Source organism: Gopherus flavomarginatus, chromosome 2 (genome assembly GCF_025201925.1).
Source record: "Gopherus flavomarginatus isolate rGopFla2 chromosome 2, rGopFla2.mat.asm, whole genome shotgun sequence".
Classification (NCBI taxonomy): domain Eukaryota; kingdom Metazoa; phylum Chordata; order Testudines; family Testudinidae; genus Gopherus; species Gopherus flavomarginatus.
In genome coordinates, this window is record NC_066618.1 from 164,503,308 (window position 1) to 164,525,765 (window position 22,458).

Below are 22,458 nucleotides of genomic sequence, written 5' to 3' on the forward strand. Positions count from 1 at the left end.
CACGTGATTTTCTGATTTGTGTTTTTTGTTTTTAGGCCAATTACAGCTATAGTTTCTTCAGAATGCCACACAGCTAGGAATGAGATTCAGATACTCTGATAACATGGTGATGAGCATGATATAAAAATCTAGACAGAGAGACCTCTAGGGACTGTAGAACCTTCTCTCAAACATCGGGGAAAAAAACGAAAACATCTGGCTTGTTGCCCCCTCCCCCCACGGTATCACTTGCAAATTGTTTTGGTGGGGGTTTATTGACATAAATTTTAAAACTGGAAACCCTAAATATATAGAGCCAGATTCTGTCTCCTTAGTCTGGCTCTGTGGAATGATACAGGTAGCTCAAAGGAGCCATAACCTGGCATCAGTCTGTATGGAAAGGTGACCTTTAACTGGAGTAAAGCCGGTTTACTCAGCTCCCATACCAAGATGTAAGGGACATGTCAGAGGTATGTAAGGAGAAAGAGCAGCTCTAATCTGCATTTTTTAGCTGTTGAACAGTCTTTGGGAACAATGATCAAATGGCATAAACTAAGAGCAGCTCTTGGGCAACTCTGTTTTATGTTGAGGTAGTTGCAGATTGGCCCTAGAGAATCATTTTGACCCAAATATGGCACAGGAGAATCCATCCCATATTATTCATGATTTGATTTCTTGAGTTGACAGCTTCATGTGATATCCCCAAATCTTAACCTTCCTAGTTTAGAATAATCTCTTTTGTAGTAATCCCTAATCCATTTAGATGAAGAGGCTAGTTCTTCTGACATTAGCACGCTGGAGGTTAGCAGTAGAAGGGGTTTAAGTACATTATGCTTAGAGAAGCCTAGAAGTTTTTATCTAATCTATCTATCATGTTTAATTGAGGAATGGTGCATCTTGCTTAATTGCCGCCTTCTAGATAGGAAAGAGTTGGTGTAGCTGGGAATTCTTTTTACATTCTAAGCTAATCAGCAGTACGCAAACATCCAATACAGTCAGTTTCTTTAATACCATCTGAACTGGAGAAAATATAGTAAGAATCTCTGCTGCTGTGTTATATTGACAGCAACATCATTTAGAAAAGAAAAACCAAAAAAGGCAGGTCTTTGGAATGACTCTCCCTCCACCCCCCCGACACACCTTTAAGATGCTGAAAGCTGCAAAGAAAGACTTAAAAAGTATGCTTATTTTCATCTAAAGAGAAATCATACCAAAGGCAGCAGCATCTGGTTAGAAATTTGCATTAGAGCAGTCATTACCCACAATGAGTAAGCAGCTAAAGTGTCTATTGCCTTATTTATCAGTGGTGCTGAAGAAAATATTCAGTGGATGCTAGAACTGCAGAGGACATTTGTCTGCAATTCAAGTTTTTGTAGCAGATTAGACATGGATCTTTTGACCCAAGCTGAAATGAAAGGATCTGCAAGTATGTGAGAATGGAGCTTTTGAGGGATCCAGATTCTACACTTTTTGAGAATGATTAGTGATGTTAGCAGTCCAACTTGAGACATATTAAAAGAGTGTAATTTTCAATGGGTGGGTAGGTTCAGCATTTTGTGAAAAATCAGATGCTTTTTAAATGTCTCAAGTTGAGAACCTAAAAATCACAAGTCCTTCTTGAAAATTTAGGCCTTAAATTTATTGATTCTCCTCCTCTTTCACCTGGTGTTCTCTGAGTCAGTCTGCACTCAGAATTAGATTTGGAGCGAACTTTTTCTACACAATTGTGGTCCCACATTTCTAGTCAACACAGTTTCCTTCAAGCCTGAATCCATACCTTCCTATAGGCTCACTAAAAGAGTTGGTGTTCAGACATGTTTTCATTTGGTTTACACTTGGTTACATGTGCCTTGACACAGCCTGGAGCATAGAAAACATAGTGTTCAAGTATCCTTTAGATCTATTGCATTGTTTCATCTCCTTTGGGACATTGCCACATGTGATTCTGATTTCTGAGAGCACTGGAAAATGAGAGGAAAGCTGGATGGGTGGTAGTGAAGAGGTCTGAAGGAGGATGCCAGTGTGATGAATTCATGCACATTTCTCTAAAACAAGAATAAAGCCTTGCATCTCAGAGTCTAAGGGTTCTGAGAACGGTACATTTTATAGACATCTCTTAGCCTCTGAGGCTGGCATGTTTTAAAGTTTTAACTTGATCTGGCAAGAAGCACAAATCCTTCAATGGACTTTGTACCAGCAGATCCTAGGCACCTGCATATATCCACTTGACTAAAGTTCCATGTGGGCTTGGGATTTTTTTTACCTATATCTACCTATATGGAGCTCATTGCAAGATAAGGAACTAGATCAGAAAATATTCTGCTTTAACATTGGTGAAGCCCAACAGAATAATTTTCCAGCATCTGTTCTGGTTTTATTCTTTGTTATATTGCCTAGATTGCTTTTAAAAGTTTAACTGCAAACAGAAGAGGGAGACACATTATCTTCTAAGTGCAGTTTTTTTTATTGCCAATATGTGAGGTGGATATGTTGCAACAAATGATCATTAGATGCCCATGGATATCAAGGGCCAGATCCTCAACGATGAGTCAGCTTTGCTCCGTTAAAGCCAAAAGAGTTACACCACGTAAGAGTCAGGCACCCAAAATTTTGCAGTTAATATAGAACTGACACCATTGATTTCCAGACTAGCCACTGAATTAGTACCCTAAAGGACCCTATAATTTGAGCTAAAGTGAATAACAAAAGAATTAGTTTGCAAAAAGTATATTGTGCATTTCTAGTACAGCGACTTTTATCTGAGGATCTCCGAGCACTCTACGAACATTAATTAAGCCTCACAAGTCTCCTCTTTGTGTAGGAAAATGCTATCCATTTTTTATAGATAGGGAAACCATGGCATGGAAAGGTGAAAAGGGGGATTTTCAAAAGCACCTCACTGACATATGAGCACAAGCCCAACTGTAAGTTACTAAGGTGCTTTTGAAAATTCCAGTTAAAGTGACTTGCCCAAGGTCATACAGTGAATTAGTAGCAAAATCAAGAATAGAATATAGGACTCCTAACACCCAGCCCTCTACTTTAACCACTGGGCCACACTCTGAAATTTTAAGATACAACATAAAATGGAAAGGTGGGTAAACAGACTTTTCCCTGTGTGAGTGTGGAACTCCACTTTCTTCCCCTGTTTTTCCATTGCTCAGATTAAATTCTGGTATGTAGACATTTTTCTAGGAACCACTATGCACATAACAGTTTCCCTTGCTTGTAAAATGGTACCTGAGTACTCAATCAATTTCCTTTCATCAGGTAACTCCCTGCTTCTGAACTCATCCATGCAGCCTGACTTGACAGTGAGCAGAACGTACAGCGGACCCATCTGCCTGCAGGACCCTATGGACAAGGAGCTCATGACAGAATCTTCACTCTTTAATCCCTTGTCAGACATCAAGGTCAAAGTTCAGAGTTCATTCATGGTTTCCCTGGGGGTGACGGAGCGGGCCGAGTATCACGGAAAGGCACATTCTGGAACATTTCCCCATGGGAACAACAGAGGCTTCACGACAGTTCATGCTAGGAACAAAACTACATATATTCAGAATCTGTCATCTCTTTCAACAAGAAGTGAGCTGAGAACGACTGGCATTTTTGGCCACCTGGGTGGCCGTTTAGTGATGCCAAACACAGGTGGGTCAATCATTTTCTTTTGAAAGCACTCAAGAAAGCTGTGACCTAAACCCTTTTGCTTTATAGCATTTTGTGATTTAAAGAAGAGAGGAGCTCACTTATTGGGAAATATGAAAACGACAGGAATCTTGTTCACCCAAAAGACAGTTGTTACTATCAGATCATTTAGTAAGATTACAACCAGTGCCAAATTCAGAGAATTTATTATATGTTGATAAATCGGCATTGTGTCTGAGCTGTTATAATCGAACACGTTCTCCTGACTCCTCAGCATGAAACTTATGCCAGTGTAGAAGACTCCCTTTTTCTTACCAGGTTCTCGATCCCACCATAGAGCTCCTCTCCGGAGTTCATTTGGTGAATCAGGGTCTTAGATTCCCCTTTCCAATTTGTCCCTCACAGTCTAATTATATCAATGACTGACCCAATGAACATTGCTGGATATCAGAACAATGCTACAGAAAAATCTGCGGGATATCATAATGATGAGAGACCATTGAGGAGAGCCGCTATTCTGAATGAAAACTGCTGTGTGTGACTACAGCTGTTGGTCTAATTAGTTTGTTGGTTTTGGATATTCCAGGGTTGTTGGTTTTTTTCCTTCTAACTTAGTTCTGTTCTGAAAGGACATCTCCATACTGCATCACTTGTGAGATAATTGCCAGCTCAATACTGGGTTGAGCATCAGAACTTTGCTTGAAATGGAGGAGCTAAATTTGCATCACTGATAGATGATGTTTGCTTTGTGCCTTTTGAGGTTTGTAATTTAGCGTGAGATTCTCGTCATAGCTCTGCTTGCTAATTGCTAAAAAGAAATGGAGTTTTTTAAACTTGCAGCCACTGTGTGAAACCAAATTAGAATCAAATAAAGGATATTAAGATTGCATCGCTGTAGCATATTACACTGTGCCAGTGCATTTATGTGGTGCTGACAACACCTTTTGGAGTTGTGAAATGGAATGTGTGTCAGAACTGGCCTGATGCCACTATTTCCAGCTAATTGGGCACCTTTTGAATTCTAGTGATCCTAGAGCTGAGATTCACTTTCGACTAGAGTTTGATTTCGCTTGACAACTTTTGTTCTGTGCATCCAAGCCTGTCTCTTGCTGTTTGTTTGAATGAAATGCCATTTACAGCCTTCCTCTTCATATTTCATTGCCGCTTTAAAAAAAAAGCATCAAAAACATAGTTTATATTTAGAATAGATTGATAGTGATACATAATTAATAGTGATAATATTTAGCACACAGAAATGCATGATGTATTCAAGGCAGTTGTTTCTCCGTGGACGATTGTATGTTCAGGAATGAACATTACAAATATATCAAGGCAGTGTAGCTATCAAAAAGAATTCTTCTTATGCATCAAATTACTTTAAATAATGCTCATCCCACAAAGCAAATACATTCCAAGTGTATTTGGTCCATGCAATTTACTTTTTCCCTTCTACTACTAGTCTGAAATAAAATCTTGCAGACAATTGCAAATCACAGTAACATCTCGACATTTCAGGATTTATCTGAAGGTATGCAATGGTGACATATTGAAAGAATCTGGAATCTATTCTTTCCTCCCTCATTTATGTTGGCTTTACAACAGTGTAACTCCATTATGGCCACAATGGAGTAAGTTCCAATGTACACCATTGTAAGAGGAGCATCAAATCATACGCTGCAATGGCTGTTGTGCATATGAACTAAAAGAAATGAAAATCTTTATAAATCCAGTTTGTTTTTGTAAGTGATCTCTCCATTATGAGTTTCTCCAGATCAAAAGCACCAGCAGATTCAATGTAAAGACAAACGTTTGCCAATGTAGCATTGAGTAAATATCCTTACGGACACCTTAAACAATAATTGAGCTTTGCAAACTATAAGGAGCTTTACAGATGACAAGATTCATAATATTAATAGATATTTAGGTGGATAACATGGGGGCAAAGAAGAATGCACGGATAATGTAATTTTTAAATAATTGGTTTACTCTAACAGCTTTTTGAGAACTAACAAAGCTAATTTTAAAGGTTAAGAAAGTCGTGCATGCATTTGTTGTGCAAAAAAATACTAAATAGCGAACTCAGAACAGGTTGTTCTGTTGTCAGATCAAATAAAAGGCTGTCAGGTAGCAGGTGTTCCCCCTCTCCTCACTCCCCAAATCAAAGCCAATTGCTGGAGTCATGTCAAAAATATCAACTTTTTCTAGGCCCTAGAGCGTCAAGATATTAGACAATCTACCTTTTTTACTTCATAACTTGGAGCTCCCTTTTTGATGGCACAGATATTCAGCTGCATTCAGTCACTGTGTTCTGATTCCTGTGCTTTTTCTTCTGGGTTGAAAGATGGTAGCGGATCTTTGACTGAGGTGAAGCTGTGATAATTTCAGGCCACCTCTGAGCTCTATGAGTAAGCTCAGACTCAATTTCCAGCTCTGTCTGAGTGACGCTAGACTTCAAGTTTGTGAATGTCAGACTACTGTTGTGCACATCCAACAATGCGATCCTGCTCCTTCAATTTCTTCCTATCCTGTAGGAAGGGGGTGTGTGTGTTTTTGTTTTTGTTTCACCAGAACTCACTGTTGTCCAAAGGGGTTCACCCTGAAAAGAGGCAGGCATTTTTAAATGCTTCATAACAGGGAAATTTCAAAGCACAGAAGGCACCTAACCTCTATCCACTTTCACTGGGAATTAGCTGCCTTAACTGTACTTTGTGCCTTTGAAAATCTACCCCTTTAAACATTTGTGGATTTTCTCAGCTTCTCAAAAGAGCTAACTTCTCTCTATCCCATTCTAATGGAGGAAAATGGTTGCCCTGAAGTTAGCCCTAACTATCAAAGCGTGTGCCTATAACAATACAGGAAGAGCATTACTTAGGGGTTTATCATAAATACGGTGTCTAACTAGTGTAATGATGGCCATGCCTCTCTAGTATTGATATTAAAACCTAGTTAATAATGAATCTATTGTCAGGAGGCTCCAAGCAGGGTTTTTAATGTGCCTCATTCTTAGCACAAGTGAAAGAGACTAATGATAACCAGCATGTTACTGAATAATGTTCATAAATTGGAAGCACAAATAACTTGTTTTATAATGAGTCTTGGGCTGCATGACTGTACAGCAGCTCTCAGGCTTACAGGAGCACAGCTCATGCTGCATGGGTAATGTTATTAGAAGGATGCCATCTCTCCATTGAAATTATAATCACCAAGTTGTATGCTTTTCTACTCTAGCATTGGTTCTTCTGATGAAAGAGAGGGTGAGAGCTTCATTATTTGAGGGGGAGGAAGAAACCCTGAGGTTTTATTTTTGCAAAGGACTTTTTTGGTTGTGCGTAGCCAGTTCATTTCTTATAATAAACAAGAAGATGCATTAAAGAGAAGAACTGTGCTCTGTGGGCTCTTATCTGTTAGCTGATGTAAAAGATTTACTTCAAAGCAATTGCTACAGAGAAAAGAAAGCACAGGAGCTCCACATGAACTATGGGGCTGGGTTAGGCTGAACGGCCTTGGCTTTGCATTGGACTGTATACACCTAGGAAAAAGCTACTGAGGATATTGAATTTGGATTCTTTCTTTTTAAGCTAAATAGCTATATCATCTGACCATACAGAATAAGAATCAAGTCAATGCCAGAAGTACATTCCCTAGGGGACTAGATGACTCTGAGACCTTTTAATGGGATACAGAGTCTTTCACTTTTGTGTGGCTGGAATTGCATTCAGACCTAGTTCAGAAGTGACTGAAAGTTATTTGAATCTGATGGCTGGGTTAAATAAGGTAGTGGTTTTATTATGTCCCCACTCGGAATGGGTTTGAGACCAGCCTCCCAACTGGAACTAAACAGAACCTTTGCTGACAGTCTCAGCAAAGAGGCTAAGGACTGAATGAACCCATCAGACTGCAGTCCTCTGCTTTCCGTAAAGGAGTCCCTCCTGTGAAGGTGGCATCAATGGCAGAGTGGGTGAGAAATCTTTCTATACCTAGGGATGAAGAGAGGAGTTCAGTCATCAAGGTTACGCATTCTACATCAGTGGTTCTCAAACTTTTTTTTTTTTTTTTCGTGGACCACTTGAAAATTGCTGAGGGTCTTGGTGGACCACTTAATGATCTATCCAAATGTTGTTTATACCATTAGCTAACTATTGTAAAGCACTTTGGACAAAAGTGCTATATTTAAAAAAATAACACCTTAATAATAATTAACATTTTTTGTTCTACAAATAAAAGTGCACAACTAATGTTTTAATATCAGTAAACTTACCTTTCTAATGTGAGGGATGTGCCCTCTCTCCCCTGCCGCAGCAGCCCCTGAGCCTCTTTCTCTGGCTACCGCAGCCCTGCACTTCCCAAATCTCCCCTCCCCGTTTCTCACCCCACTGCCCTCTCTCACCTATCCCTATTCCCTCCAAGGCCACCACCTCATCTGACATGTGCATCTTCTCTAGGGTCCAGGCACCTAATTAGTGGAGCCACTCCTACACGGCTCCACTAATTAGGTAGGTGGCCCTTCATTCTCTCTTGTGCAGCCGCCCAAGCACACACCTTAGAGGGAACAATCCCTGGACCACTTGAATGGAGCTCGCGGACCACTGATGGTCCATGGACCACAGTTTGAAAGAGCAGACTTTGAGGTATTTTTGCACCAGTGAATGATGTAGGACAGAGGTTCTCAAAAACTCATATGATGGCAGGGTGCCTGCCCCACTTTTGTATAAAGCCCAGCCCAGTGAGGATCTGATACTGATAGGGGCCTTTGGGAAATACTGTAGTACATACTGACACATCTTATTAAAATGGTTTGTTTATTTCCTTAATTTGATAATGGCCCACACTGTACTACCATTTTCAAACAAGCGTTTTGCTAGGGTATTATACATTTCAAGGGGTTATAATTCAGAAGGTTTTCCTTTATGTCTTAAGTATTTCCAGAAGCTTTGGATTTGGGAGGTCCAACAATAACCTCTAAACTTGTTCTGTTGTAGGAGTCAGTTTGCTGATACCACATGGAGCTATCCCTGAAGAGAGCTCATGGGAAATCTACCTTACCCTCAGTCAAGGGGAGTCCAGGTGAGGAACCAATAAAAATCATATGGCAGTACCACCCCCCAGAAAAGCATAATCCCAGAAAATACTTTTCTGACAGACATCATACCAATTATTGGATTACATGGGCCTCATTCCACCCTCTTTTACCTTGGTATAACTATTGACTTGACAGGAATTACTGGGGTAAGCAATAGCACAGTCAGACGCTTTGTTTGCTACCACTCTGAAAACACATTCAGATATGAGAACTCTGCTGAAGGACTGGATAACTCAGGGGAACAGGGTCTCTAGTAAGGAATTTTGCACTTCTAGGTTATCAGTCTGACTCTTCCCATTGCTGGTGAATAATTGTCACCGCCCTAGGGACATTCAGTTGACCTATAGGAAATGAATAAATGGATTCTCAGTGCATAGACAGTCCAGTTCCTAACTTATAGATAACTCTGTTCTGAAGTCACTATCAGAGTCTGTTCTCTTGTTGGCTGGCTGTGATGACAGACTGTCACATTGTCCCAGCAAGAATTGAGTGGACCATGGAAACTGAACTGCTCTTTGACCATTAGAAGTGTGGTCCTTGTATGTTGTATTTGGCAAGATGGTGAAGAGGGTGTTTTAAAGTGATTGCAATGGTGCTGGATTGAAAGCCTGGGAGAAAGAACTCCTTTATTTATCCACAAAACAGAAATAATGCAGGGCAAAGGCACTTCAAAGAGTTAGAAACAGAAGGAAAAGAGAAGTTGTTATTAAGCTTTTGGTAAGTTCAGACAGCTGCTTTTTGTGCTGCCATTATCTCTGCCACATAAAATGTACCTAGCTACTCTTTTGGACCTTTTCATAAACGAGGTGGCCATTAGTCATGGGTAGGAGGTCTGAATTCTGCTATCACTTATGTCAGGAGTAACTATATTGTAACCAGTGGAGTTACTCCAGATCTACATCAGTGTGAAAGTAGAATTTGACCAAGAGTCTCTTACCTCAGATTAAGTTTTCCCCCCGTCCTTTTTATTATGAAGGAAAACAGCCAGAGAAACAGATGGTTTTAACAGATTTTTGATAGCTGTTCCCATAAAAGGATTTTCTGTTTCCCAGTGGTTTTAACTTTTCACACAACATGGGTTATAAAGAATCAAAGTGCTCTACCAATCGGTTGTTTTTCAGAGCCCAGTGGATTTTGCTGATGTGCAGTGCTAAGTTTGGCACAAGTTATTTTCTAGGTTCTGCTAAGTTCTGTCTGAAAATTTTGTAACTCTACTGTCTCCTGATGTTTGAGAGCAAAGTAAAATTTTACTTAATTGAGAAGTAAGGCTAGCACTCTACCCACTTCACACCTGCCTCCTCTCACATTCTTGTACTAGCATTGTGACAATATGCTACATTTGTGACCTAAGTGTGCTCACTTCAGTTACTAGATTCTAAAAATGAAGGATTGTCCTGTAATTAGTGACAATAGAGCCCAAATTTCTTTTACCTGAAATGCAAAATTGTGAAACAGAATAAACATCACCTAGAAACTCAAAACTTTTTTGGTCCTTGTCCCTCAGCTGAGTCTCATCAGGGTAGTTCTTGTGGGGATATCTGTGACTTGAAGGGGCTTGGCAGACCTTAGGAACTGCACTAGTCTCACAGTGCTTTGAGAACCTGGGATGAACCATGCAAACATTCATTAGTTAAAGCTTCTTAGTAAGGCAGATGAGTTTACATATATTCAGCAGATGGGCAAATTGTGATGGAAAGATGAGACCAAAAATTTTCAAGTGTCTACTAATTTGAGGTGCCCAACTTGAGAAATGTAGGATATGTGGGTGCTCAGAACCTCTAAATATCAGGATGGAGGTGTTTTAGATTGGGTATCCAGAATGAAAGCACTTTTGAAAACTTGTTCCGAAAATATCTTGCCTGAAATCATAATGGTGGAAGAGAGACGGAGCTAAAAAACACCCACACCCATCCCTGACTCTAAGTTACTCTCCAATCATTAGACAATACTCAGAGCCTTCTGGACTTTTAACAATGCTAAGTGTTATCTAACTGCTAGCCACTTCCTGCCTTTGGTGCCACCACTGTTGCACCTGAGTTATTTTCCTTTCCACTTATTCCCATTTGAGTGTATTTGATATGCACATGAGAAACTGGCATGTTAGTGGGTTGTTTTTTTCCCCTTTTACTGTACATATTGACTTAAGTTATATTTACCCGAGAAGCTAGAGCACCTCTGTCACTTAGTTTCCCCAGTGATGTATGTACTCAAGAGAGTTTGTCACAAGAATTCTGGTTAACATATACTACGGAGGTGTATTTTTCTAAATTAATCTTAACATTAATTAATGATAAAATCAAGATTGCTTAAAGATAAGAATCAGTAAGCCCAGGACACTTAAAATCTTAAATTCGCCTTTTGTTCCAACTACTAAGCCACAGCATGCATCATTTAAAGGTTTGTTTGCCCTTCTGCTGAGTACAACTTGCCTTTTTCTTTTACTGTTTACACTGAGATTCTTTATCTTGTGATCCTGACAAATCTCTGGCTAAGCAGTGTCAGCCTGGTACTCGGATGTGAGATCTCTAAGGTACTGTTGGCAGTTTAGGTTTTTATACCTGCTCAAGTCACCTAGGCATCACTTTGCTCTCTGAATTAGTGTCGAAACAACACCCTGATATGTTGCTAGAGCACAACTGGTTAATTCCATATGGTTAATTCCATACAGTAGCTTGATGCTGTTTATACTTCATCATGTAATTTTCTGACTTGTTTTCATATTTTATCATCTGTTCCAGCACCATTAAGTGCAAATTCTGTTTTTTCAGTCTGTTACCAAGAACTGTTCTGAAACCCAACTCCCCTTCAATCTTTGCCTGAGGCCTCCAACAAATTTCTCTGCTTTAGCTCAGTAGGTGTGAGGATTGGCTTTATTAGTCTTTCCATCACTACCACTGGCTACAAGATGCAGTGGGACATTCCAAACAACATTCTTACAGTGTAATTTAAATAAGCTCCCACTTATTGCATGTTTCTTTAGCTTCCTTCAATTGTGCTTTCATAATTTACATTCCAAACTGAGCTGAACAGACAAGTTGCATTAATAATTTTGGTGTGAATTTCAAGCTCTTTTTGGGGGAGATGTTGGCGGGGGAGATGCACCCTCTGCATAGAGGGGCCAGAAGCAGGCTTATGTATCTCCCAAGCTCTATTTTTAACTTTGGCCAGTCTTGGACCACTGTTCAATTCCTAGAGGTTTGTCCCTGTGAAGCATTAGTGGAGATGGAGAAAGCTCTTGTGTCCAAGGAAAGGAGCACTTAGTCCCAGATTCCTAAACAAAGTCATTCTTCTCTTTGCGTGTGGTGATAAACAGTTTATATTGAATACAGGTACAGGAAAAGTGGACAATATTTCAAAAAAGAAGTGATGTAAAAAAAGAAAACTATTGCATATAAATATTTGGTTACAGTAGCTTAGATAACTAAATAATTGCAGCTGTTTTTTCTTTAAAAACTAAGAGGAAGAGCAGTCTGTGGATTTTAAAGTCCAGGGATATTTTTCCAAAAGTTATTGTGAAACCCTTTTCTGCTTTTCTCTGATTTCTGAACTCCTTTTGTGAGAACTTTTATATTCCATCCCCATCTGCTGCCATAGTATTTTGATCATTTTCAGTGAAAGATTAAGATATGTGAAGGAAAGGAGGGAAAAAAGCAGCTGTTTCATGTGCAAGGATTATGCAGAAGTGAATTAAAATGGGTTAATTAAATACAAGTAGCAAATTTTGCCTGCTGTTTTATTTTTGTGGGCAGAAAAAGGGGTGGTGAGAACCAGACCAGAAAATTACTATAGGGAGGTGTTTTTTTTGTTTTTTTTTAATACACTCCTATAAAATGAAACAAATGCAAACACTGATTTATTTTTCCATTATAATACAGGCAATGTTTCCTTTTCAAATAACGGAGATAGCATTGATACAGCCATCTTTGCTTTGCTGGAATAAAACAGACTTGTTTAGCAGCAGCAGCATCCTGTGCTGATATGCAGGAAACCTGGTTGCCTTTTGTTGCTCCTGGGTTTCTTTTTCCCTTGGCAGAAAAAGCTGCAGTCTCTGCAGGGTGATACTGAGTTGCAGTTCTATGTCACTTTACTGACCATATTCATTAAGCAGCCACCTCTCGAGTGAAGGGCATCAGCCATGTGGACAGCTCACTGTACAGCAGTGGATGAAAGGTTAAATTAACGGTTCAAGTTAAGAATGTTTGTTCCCTTTTCCTTACAAAAGTTCTGCTCTGTGTAATCATCTATGATTCAATAACAGTTCTAATAAAGTTTCATCCAAAAGACTGTCCTCCCTGCCTGGTTTTAAGATATCACAGTCTAATTTGTTGTCTACGTTAAGTGGATAGAATCATAGAATATCAGGGTTGGAAGGGACCTCAGGAGGTCATCTAGTCCAACCCCCTGCTTAAAGCAGGACCAAACCCCAGACAAATTTTTTACCCCAGTTCCCTAAATGGCCCCCAGAACAGATGTACCTACGTCTTAAGAATGAAGGGCTGCGTTGACCCTGGAATGTATGGTTCCAGGAAGCCATCGGGGACAGGGATCATGTCATCTTATGCATTGATTAAGGCGGAGATTGTTCAGTATATTGGACTAGTCATTACTATCACCTCCTTCTTTCAAACCCTGTGAAGAGAAGGCAGACATCAAAACACATTCTGAATTAAGCCCAGGTCTTTCCCCCTGCTCTGTTTGCATTGTTATCATTTCAAAAACCAAACCATAATTTTTGTCCCATCATCTGTACAATATAGCAATTCCTACCTGTCATAAACAGATAGCTAAGGGTTAATGTCTCTTCCACCTGAAGCACCTGACCAGAGGACCAATCAGGAAACCGGATTTTTTCAACTCTGGGTGGAGGGAGTTTGTATCTGAGTCTTTGTCTGCCTGCCTGCTTTCTCTGAGCTTTGGAGAAGTAGTTCTACTTTCTAATTTTCTGTTTCTAAGTGTAAGGACAAAGAGATCAGATAGTAAGTTCTATGGTTTCTTTTCTTTGGTATTTGCATGAATATAAGTGCTGGAGTGCTTTGATTTGTCTTCTTTTTGAATAAGGCTGTTTATTCAATATTCTTTTAAGCAATTAACCCTGTGTTGTATCATCTTAATACAGAGAGCACATTTGTATGTATTTTTCTTTCTTTTTATATAAAGCTTTCTTTTAAGACCTGTTGAAGTTTTCTTTACTTCAGGGAAATTGAGTCTGTACTCACCAGGGAATTGGTGGGAGGAAGAAATCGGGGAGATCTGTGTGTTGGATTGCTAGCCTAATTTTGCATTCCCTCTGGGGGAATAGGAAAGTACTTTTTGTTTCCAGGATTGGGAACAGAGAGGGGGGAGTCTCTGTGTAGTTTCACAGAGCTTGTGTCTGTGTATCTTTCCAGGAGCACCTGGAGGGGGGAAGGGGAAAAGGATTATTTCCCTTTGTTGTGAGACTCAAGGGATTTGGGTCTTGGGGTCCCCAGGGAAGGTTTTTCAGGGGGACCAAAGGTTATGATACTACCACAAATCATCTTTGTTGGCTGTGAATTGGTGTCATCCAATCCTCTGGAATGTGGGTCTTGTGCTAAATCTAGAAGAAGAAGAAATCCACGTCTTAATGTTCCAGAGTCTTGAAGCACAACACTCCTGGCCAGATCAGCCGTGGAACCAGTGATCTCTCTAAGAGGAGTCCAAGCCAAAGGTCTCATGATCATAACTATGCTGTCTGTCACGTAGAGCCTCAAGAATGGGGCTGGCTGCTGGGGCTTTATAATGGATGCATTGAAAGGCTCCCTGAGAGGAAAGAAATAGGCAAGCTTGCTCTCAAAACACCATACTTCCTTTGATGCTGGCAAAATACATTGGATATTGATTTCTCAGAAAGTAACAAAAACCCTGTTGATTCAGGCCCTAACAAGAATTAGAGTGAAACATCTCTTGCCTCCTTGCTTAATTCTCTCTCTCTAAACCCGCTTAAGCTGCTAGCACTGAGCAGGAGCCATATTGTGTTTAAAAAAAAAAAAGAAAAAAAGCCAGCAATCTGGTGGCTTGCTCCCTGAACATCACTGGAGTTACCCGCACACAGCCGGGAACTGTGGCTGGTTGGAATTAGTGCAGCTAGGAATATGTTATTCCCCTGACAGTTCTGGGGATTCTTCCCACTACTGTTGTCTCCTAGTGAAATAAATTAATAGGCACATAGAGACAGGGATGACACAGAAAATCTGGATTCAATTCCAGCTCTGTCACCAATTCTTTTTTTTATGGCCTTGGACAAGTCATTTAGTTGTCCCATGCTTACGTTTCTCATTTGTAATATAGGCTACATCTACACCTAGCTGACTGGCATGCGAGCGTGAGCATCCTGATTGCAAAGCCATGTCTGCATAAGTATGTCCTCACGGCTTCTCTCCTGAGTATGACTGGGACACAGCCAATGGTTCTTTGCGCTGAGACACTTTAGGATTCTTTCCCAGTCAATTGTGTCAATTGCTGGGGGAACTGTGGAAAGGGCACTAGAGGACTATTAGCACCTGAGTGATTTTTCACTACATTGCAGATAGGTTCCAGCCTAAGTTACAGTGAAGCCTGGGCTTTAAAAAAAACCCCTCCCTCTGGGCTTAAGGGACCTCCAAACCTGGCTCAGAGGTTTTGCTGTGTAGATGGCAGGGAGGAGGGGGAGTTATGATTAAAATCTAGGTAAGAGCCCAGTTTAACTCTACTGTGCAGACATACCCTTGGAAATAATGTATCCTTTCTCCTATTCTTTGTCTGTCTTGTCCATTTAGACTTTACGCTCTTTGGGGCAGGGACGGCCTCCTACTGGGCTCCTAACAGAATAGGAGTCCAGTTAGGGTTGCCAACTGTGACTGAAGCTATTCTGGGAGATATTTTTTTCTCCAACATGATGTAATATCATTTTCTTAAAATATCCTATTAAAATCTCGTGGATTGCTTTCAATATTCCCCAGGAGATCAATGCTGATTCCGGGAGACTCGAGGCCAACCCTAGGTCCAGTCTTGGGTGGCACCTCTTGGTACTACTGCAATACAAATAATAAATTAGCTGTATTCAGAAGCAAAAGACTGATCAATATAGGCTGCTTGTTTTTCCATACAAATAGTTTGCACTCACTTAAAGGAGAAATAATAGATTTGTTAGGAGCAGCATACATTTCCTTTACTATTACTTTTGGGAATAGCCAATGATGTGCCAGAGTCTTCATCAGCAGTGATGTTTCAGGATTGGAAATGAATCTGTAGGACTGGAAAGCCAGATGTAGTGGAGTTGTCTGGATCATAAGGAATAACAGGATTTCTTATCAGACAGTGAAATTTGGCAGTCCTGTGAGTATTTTGGCAAGAGATTGATTGAAATCCTATTCCCCATTGAACACCCCCCCCACCCCCCCAAAAAAAAGAATAATAAAAACCTAGGTCCTGGATTTCCAAGTGGGTTTTGACCACTTTGTGATAGGTTCACTCTTACTAAAGGGGTTACACAACAACTTCTAGCCCCCCCCCTTCAAAAAAAAAAAAAAAAGGCAAGATGAGCATGTTAGGTCACAAAATGCTAAACAGTACTTCATTAGTAGTGACAGCAGCTCCACACATCAGAGCACAGTAATGATTTAAGAACCCTTAATCAGCTATAAGATTTTGACTAGAAATTGTGCTCGCATTCACAGCAGCTGATTCCTGAACCCCACACACTCTTCACAGCTGTTCATGCAGAGGGGCTGGAGGGAGAGGCGACTTTGTGTGGTCCTCTTGTCTCTCATATACTAATTTCCAAAACAACCTGTTGCCAACAGCAAGCCTGGAGAGATTTAAAAGAAAAATAAATAAAAATTGCATGCTGGAATTCAATTAGTTTGTTGGGGAGGGGAGGAGAGAGAAGTTTGCCAGCTGTGTCTCCTCCAGCACTGCACATTCAGTAGTCAATGTGATGTCTTATTGGGGTTCAGAAAGAACAGGACGACTACTATAATAAAAACACTCAAAGCACTAATGGCTTTTGCGTAGCCTTGACAATTTGACATTCACACTTTTGTTTCTTGGGGAAGAACCACAATGTTGTGAGTAAAAACAATTAAAAGAGAGTAGAGAGAGAGAATAAAAACTGAAAGTAATGAATACAGCTATTCAGCTCTGTTGAGGGATTGAGTGTGACGTGCCATGCCAAATCAATCCACTCATTCACCAACACGAACATCCTCCATCCAGAAATGACAATCCTGACATGCATGGTGGAAAAAAATTGCTATACCTCCCCATTTCTGTGACTTAATGAATGCATGTAAAGTACTATGAGATGCTCAGTGGGAAGGTTCTATCTAAGTGCAAAATATTGTTAGCTTACAGTTACCCAGATTAGAGTAATAGAAAGTTATCCAACACAGAATATAGGCTAAATACAAACAATAGGGCTAACCCAATTACTGCGGGCAGAATCTGCCCCCAAGTGTTCAAATCTTGTCTGGTCACAATTTTCTTAGGTCTCTTTTTGTTTTTTGTCCCTCTGACACTTCACAGTACAAATTGCTATAATTTTAACAGTGTATTTTAATACCACATTGCTTGTAATATGAAAGTGATGAGAATAGCCCAAATGAGTCTTAAAGATGCAACTGAAAAGATAACAATGGCTTGTGTTCGCTAAGAGGTTTGAATAACATGAACCTTCCTTCACTATGGGGAAAGCCACTGGTTCACGCATCCAATTGCATTTTGAAAAGGGGCTCCACATAGTGTAATTATGCCTTATTTGTGTGTGTCCTTTCTTTTATTGCCAGTTCTTCTGGAAGAAATAGCAAGTCCTATTAAGGTGATTTATCATAAACATCATTTCCACTCCAGTTAATTGCAGCATAGTTAAAGTGGTAAATGTAAGAACTGATCACCTGTTGAACCAGAACTCTGTGCTTCAAAAGACTGCTGAGTGACAATGGGCCGAGTAACTACTGCATTATCTTAGTTGTAGCAAATATAAAATGGTGCTCATTTCCCCAAATGAAGTGACTGGTTGCACACTGAAAACGGGGCACATAAATGAATACCGTTGTGTGTGCTCAGATTAGAGACGGATGTATCACATACAAATGTAAGGAAGAAATAGGATCACTCACTGCACAGTACTAGAGTTTTGAGACATTCCTTTCCTAGCAGGGCAGTGGAATTGTGTTTAAGTGTTCATAGAATTCTCCCAACAAAGCAGGAAAAGTTTGGCAGGAGTAATAGAATTCTAAGGCACAAGGCTGTCTGTACGCAAGTCTAGTGGCCCATACCTGAATTGCTCGCCTCTCTTGAACAATGCTAAGTCTGACTCTAAAGACATTTGGAGGAAAAAATGTATGTAAGGTCTCGGTGTCACAACGTAAGTGCATTTGTCTGTGTTAGGTTCTGGTATAGTTTCCATTACCATATTATCTGAGTATATCTAGCCTGTATCACTTAAAATAAAATATCCTGTACAGGTCAGGTCAGCTTCTTAGCTTGTGAACTCAGAGCTGGGGCCACTGTTTCTTAAATGTTTGGAAAATTATTAGCAAGTTGTGGGTGCTACCGTAAGTAGTAATATTGCTTAATTTACACTTTTTCCAACACGTAAAATGTATTTAACTATTAGTGCTAAAGCTGCACTGTTTCTAGAAACACCACCCATATACATGTTTATAGATATCCCAGACTGTCACAAGTTGGAGAAGAATGAATTAAAATGAGGTCAGAGTATATGGAGGTAGAGGCGGAAAGGAGCTGATTGAAAAGATTAGAAGAAGAAAAGTGGAGGAGGGAAAATTCCAGGATTCAAGGTTCTATTTGCCTATTTCTCTCTCTGACATTCTGGTTTGATTGCATTCCAAGAGAAGTGTGATGATTCCATGATAATCAAATGCAGTAACCCACACTGCATGAAAAACTGAATGTATTTCAGATATTCATTGAATTGTTGCTTCCTAACCTCTATATAAGGTATGGACACTGCATTACACTGTGTATGTGAACTGGTCATTTAAAAGTTGATTTGCATGTAGTTTGTAAAAGTCTAATTTGTTAAATCAATCAATTCTTCACAAATGTGTGAGAAGACAGATTAATTCAGGTTTACATATAATATGTAACTTATGCAATATTTCTGTTGACTTTTGTGTTAATGTAGAACTTGATACTAAAAACTGGGCAAAATTCCTCACCCCACCAAATTTATTGCCCCCAAAACAATAAATCATTACATTCTATTGTAAAGGGGATGGTGCATGACTGCATATTGCATATATTTTGCTGTTTGTTGCACTTACCAAAATATTCATTTTTAAATGGATTTTTTAAAATAATTCATTTACTTCCTTTTTTCCCCCAAACCAGTTCTGGTGTTGATATTTAACAGCTTGAGGCAAAGAAAAAAAAAAAAAGCACATTTATGAGTCTGAAGTAACATGAAAGTTAGTATTTCTGTCACCCAGAGACTGAATTACCATGGGAAATCTAGATTCAAGGCACAGATATTGAGCCTCCATGTACGGAGCTAGAGCTCTTTGGCTTCCTTTCTCTAGGCACTATGATTCATTCAGAGACAAGATGCCGTTAGCTCTGTTACCTTTATTTGTCACATTGATTGGTGGTCTGTTTTTAGCCAGTAACAATAAAATAACAAAACACTAGTCGTCAAGTGTAATCCCTCTCCTCCCCTTCTCCACTAACATACCTTGCATCCAACCACACTGAGTTAAAGCAAAGAGCCTGCTAGAGTTTGAGTGTGTCACATCTTTAGCACCACTCCCATCTTTCTGGTTTCAGTGCCTTTGCAATATGTAAGGGGAGAACAACATCTAGCCTGTAGCCCATGCTGATGATGATCTACCTTCCCTCTAGAAGATACGTGAGCAGCCACTTCTACAGCCAACATAAATAATGCTTTTAATCGGCACCAATTCTTCTCTTGGAAGTTAGATCCTCTCCATAACATTCTCACACTGACTTCAGGCCTAGAAGCCAAAGTCCATTTCAGGATCCAGATCTCCCAGCTATGTAGCTTGGAGATTGTATTAGTTTTTGTAACAGGAAATCTTAAAACTGTTCCCCCTACTCTGTGGGTAATAATTCAAAACATGGCATCATCAGGTTCAGTGAGAGCACTAGGATGTCAGTCACAAGGGATGGGCCGCAAACAAGGAGGCAGAAGTACTGTGAATGATTTGGCTGATTGTCCCAGCGTTCACACCAGTGAGTACAATGTAGGCAGGCTTGAAAGAATTAGATTTTTCAATAAATGTCAGTTAACATTGATTTCACCAAACTGAAAGTGATGAAAAAATATTTCCCTTGATAATAATCAAAATGTACAGATAGGCAAAGTAAAATAAGTTACTTTAGTTTGTAATAGTGTTTGATATAGAAGTAACTTTTACTTTGATATAGAAGTAACTTTTTATCACAAAGTAGATCTCCTTATAACAGTTCAAACAAACTGCCAACATCACATGCCAAAATATGCAATGTCAATTACTGTTAAAATATTGTCTGACCATCCCATAATTTCTCACAATTGTGAAAATTTAAAGAGATAAAAATAAAAAATTCTTAACATATAATTTAGTGCCACTGTGAAAATTACATCAATAAAAATGAAAATATACTTAAAATAAACACCCATTGAAATGATAAAAAAATAGAAATGAATGTCTGCCAAGTCCAAATGTAGCCACTGAGGAAGGCATGCTGGTAAAATAAAATTAAAGGCCAGATCCTCAGCTGTGCTTAATGTCTTTTTCAGGTTGTTAAGAATGTGATAATCACACACCATTGGCTTATATATGTAGAGTTATTGCAGTGCCTGGAAGAGCAGTGGCAAAAACTACTGTTAAATTTGTCTCTGGGATATCTATGCTTGCTTCCTCTGTAGGTGGAATCTGGGAATCCACCTTCTCTTAGGAGTCATCTTTTCCTTCAGCTGTGTTTCTTAGGGTATGTCTACATCTACAATTTTGCAGCGCTGGTTGTTACAGCTGTATTAGTACAGCTGTATAGGGCCAGCGCTGCAGCGTGGCCACACTTACAGCAACCAGCGCTGCAAGTGGTGTTAGATGTGGCCACACTGCAGCGCTGTTGGGCAGCTTCAAGGGGGGTTCGAGGAACGCGAGAGCAAACCGGGGAAGGAGACCAGCTTCACCGCGGTTTGCTCTCGCGTTCCCCGAACCCCCCTGCAAACCGCAGGGAAGGAGACCTGCTTGCACGGGGATTCGAGGAACGCGAGAGCAAACCGGGGAAGGAGACCAGCTTCACCGCGGTTTGCTCTCGCGTTCCCCGAACCCCCCTGCAAACCGCAGGGAAGGAGACCTGCTTGCACGGGGGTTCGGGGAACGCGAGAGCAAACCGGGGAAGGAGACCAGCTTCGCCGCGGTTTGCTCTCGCGTTCCCCGAACCACCCTGCAAACCGCAGGGAAGGAGACCTGCTTGCTCGGGGTTCGGGGAACGCGAGAGCAAACCGGGGAAGGAGACCAGCTTGATTACCAGAGGCTTCCTCAGGTATGCTGGGATACCTGCTTATTCCACGGAGGTCAAGAAAAGCGCTGGTAAGTGTCTACACTTGATTACCAGCGCTGGATCACCAGCGCTGGATCCTCTACACCCGAGACAAAACGGGAGTACGGCCAGCGCTGCAAACAGGGAGTTGCAGCGCTGGTGATGCCCTGCAGATGTGTACACCTCCTAAGTTGCAGCGCTGTAACCCCCTCACCAGCGCTGCAACTTTGTGATGTAGACAAGCCCTTAGAGACAACTTCTGCCTCATTTCTGATCTACCTGCTTGTGTGTCTGTTCCATTAGAACATGGCGTTCCATATCAAGACAGTATGTAGCATATTAAAATTACCTCTATACCGCTGATAGGCATGGTGTTCCAAAAGATGGGCTAGAAAGGTGATCATACCAGCATTAATCTATCCTACCCTTAAGTTAGAATAAGAGCAAAATATTATGCTGCAGTTATGTACTACAGCATAGAAAGAGAACCACAGATTTCTTTGTTTATGAATTAATATGAGCAATGAAACACATTGTGCAATGTTTGAAGACTCAGGAAATGTTGTACGGTGAAATGGTTGGAGCCAGGCATTGTGAATGTGTACTCCAAAGTTCTCTCTTGCTCTACCACAGACTTGCACTGTGACTTTGGGCAAGAATATTAAGCCACAGTTCATCATTTGTCTCCACCATGCATAGTTGTGCAAATTGGGTGGTAAGATGCTACCAGGTGAAAATAGTAGTACAGTGAACTAACTTTTAATCATTGCCTGGAACCCAGTGTTGTCATTTACACCAATGTCTCTGTTTTTGATGCCCAATTTGAAACACTTTTTTGCTTGTTTTCCAGAGGCGCTGAGCTCTGAATGACTTTATTTGGAGTTCTGGGTGCACAGTGTCCCTGGAAAATCAGGTCCAAAGTGTCAATATTGGGAAATCAAAAACTGAACCACCCAAAATCTGAGGCCACCTGTTTCAATTTGAGTTTTAACCTCTCTGTGCCTTCTGTAAAATGGGAAGGAATAACATTTGCCTCATAAGGACTTTGTGAAGTGGCATTCAATGTTCACAAGGTATTTGATTTCTTATGACACCTATCATATGAAGATTACATCATATTAATATGAAATAGATTTAAAAAAGGAACTACTAGGGCAAAGAAATAAACTTGCTTTTTTTATTTTTTTTTATTTTTATTTTTTTTGAGTTTCACAGAATTGAGGCAAGCCTTGGTTTATTTTGTGAGG

At 40.2% G+C, this 22,458-nt stretch overlaps 1 protein-coding gene across 6 annotated transcripts in view; it reads left to right on the forward strand.

Annotated features, from left to right (window-relative positions):
- Positions 1–22,458, forward strand: part of UNC5D (unc-5 netrin receptor D) — a 313,599-nt gene that overhangs the window by 262,293 nt on the left and 28,848 nt on the right. For all 6 annotated transcript variants that reach the window (XM_050939898.1, XM_050939899.1, XM_050939903.1 and 3 more), the window contains 2 exons: positions 3,250–3,627; positions 8,604–8,688. In XM_050939898.1, coding sequence (XP_050795855.1) covers positions 3,250–3,627; positions 8,604–8,688 — 463 coding nt within the window. The remainder of the gene's footprint in view (positions 1–3,249; positions 3,628–8,603; positions 8,689–22,458) is intronic.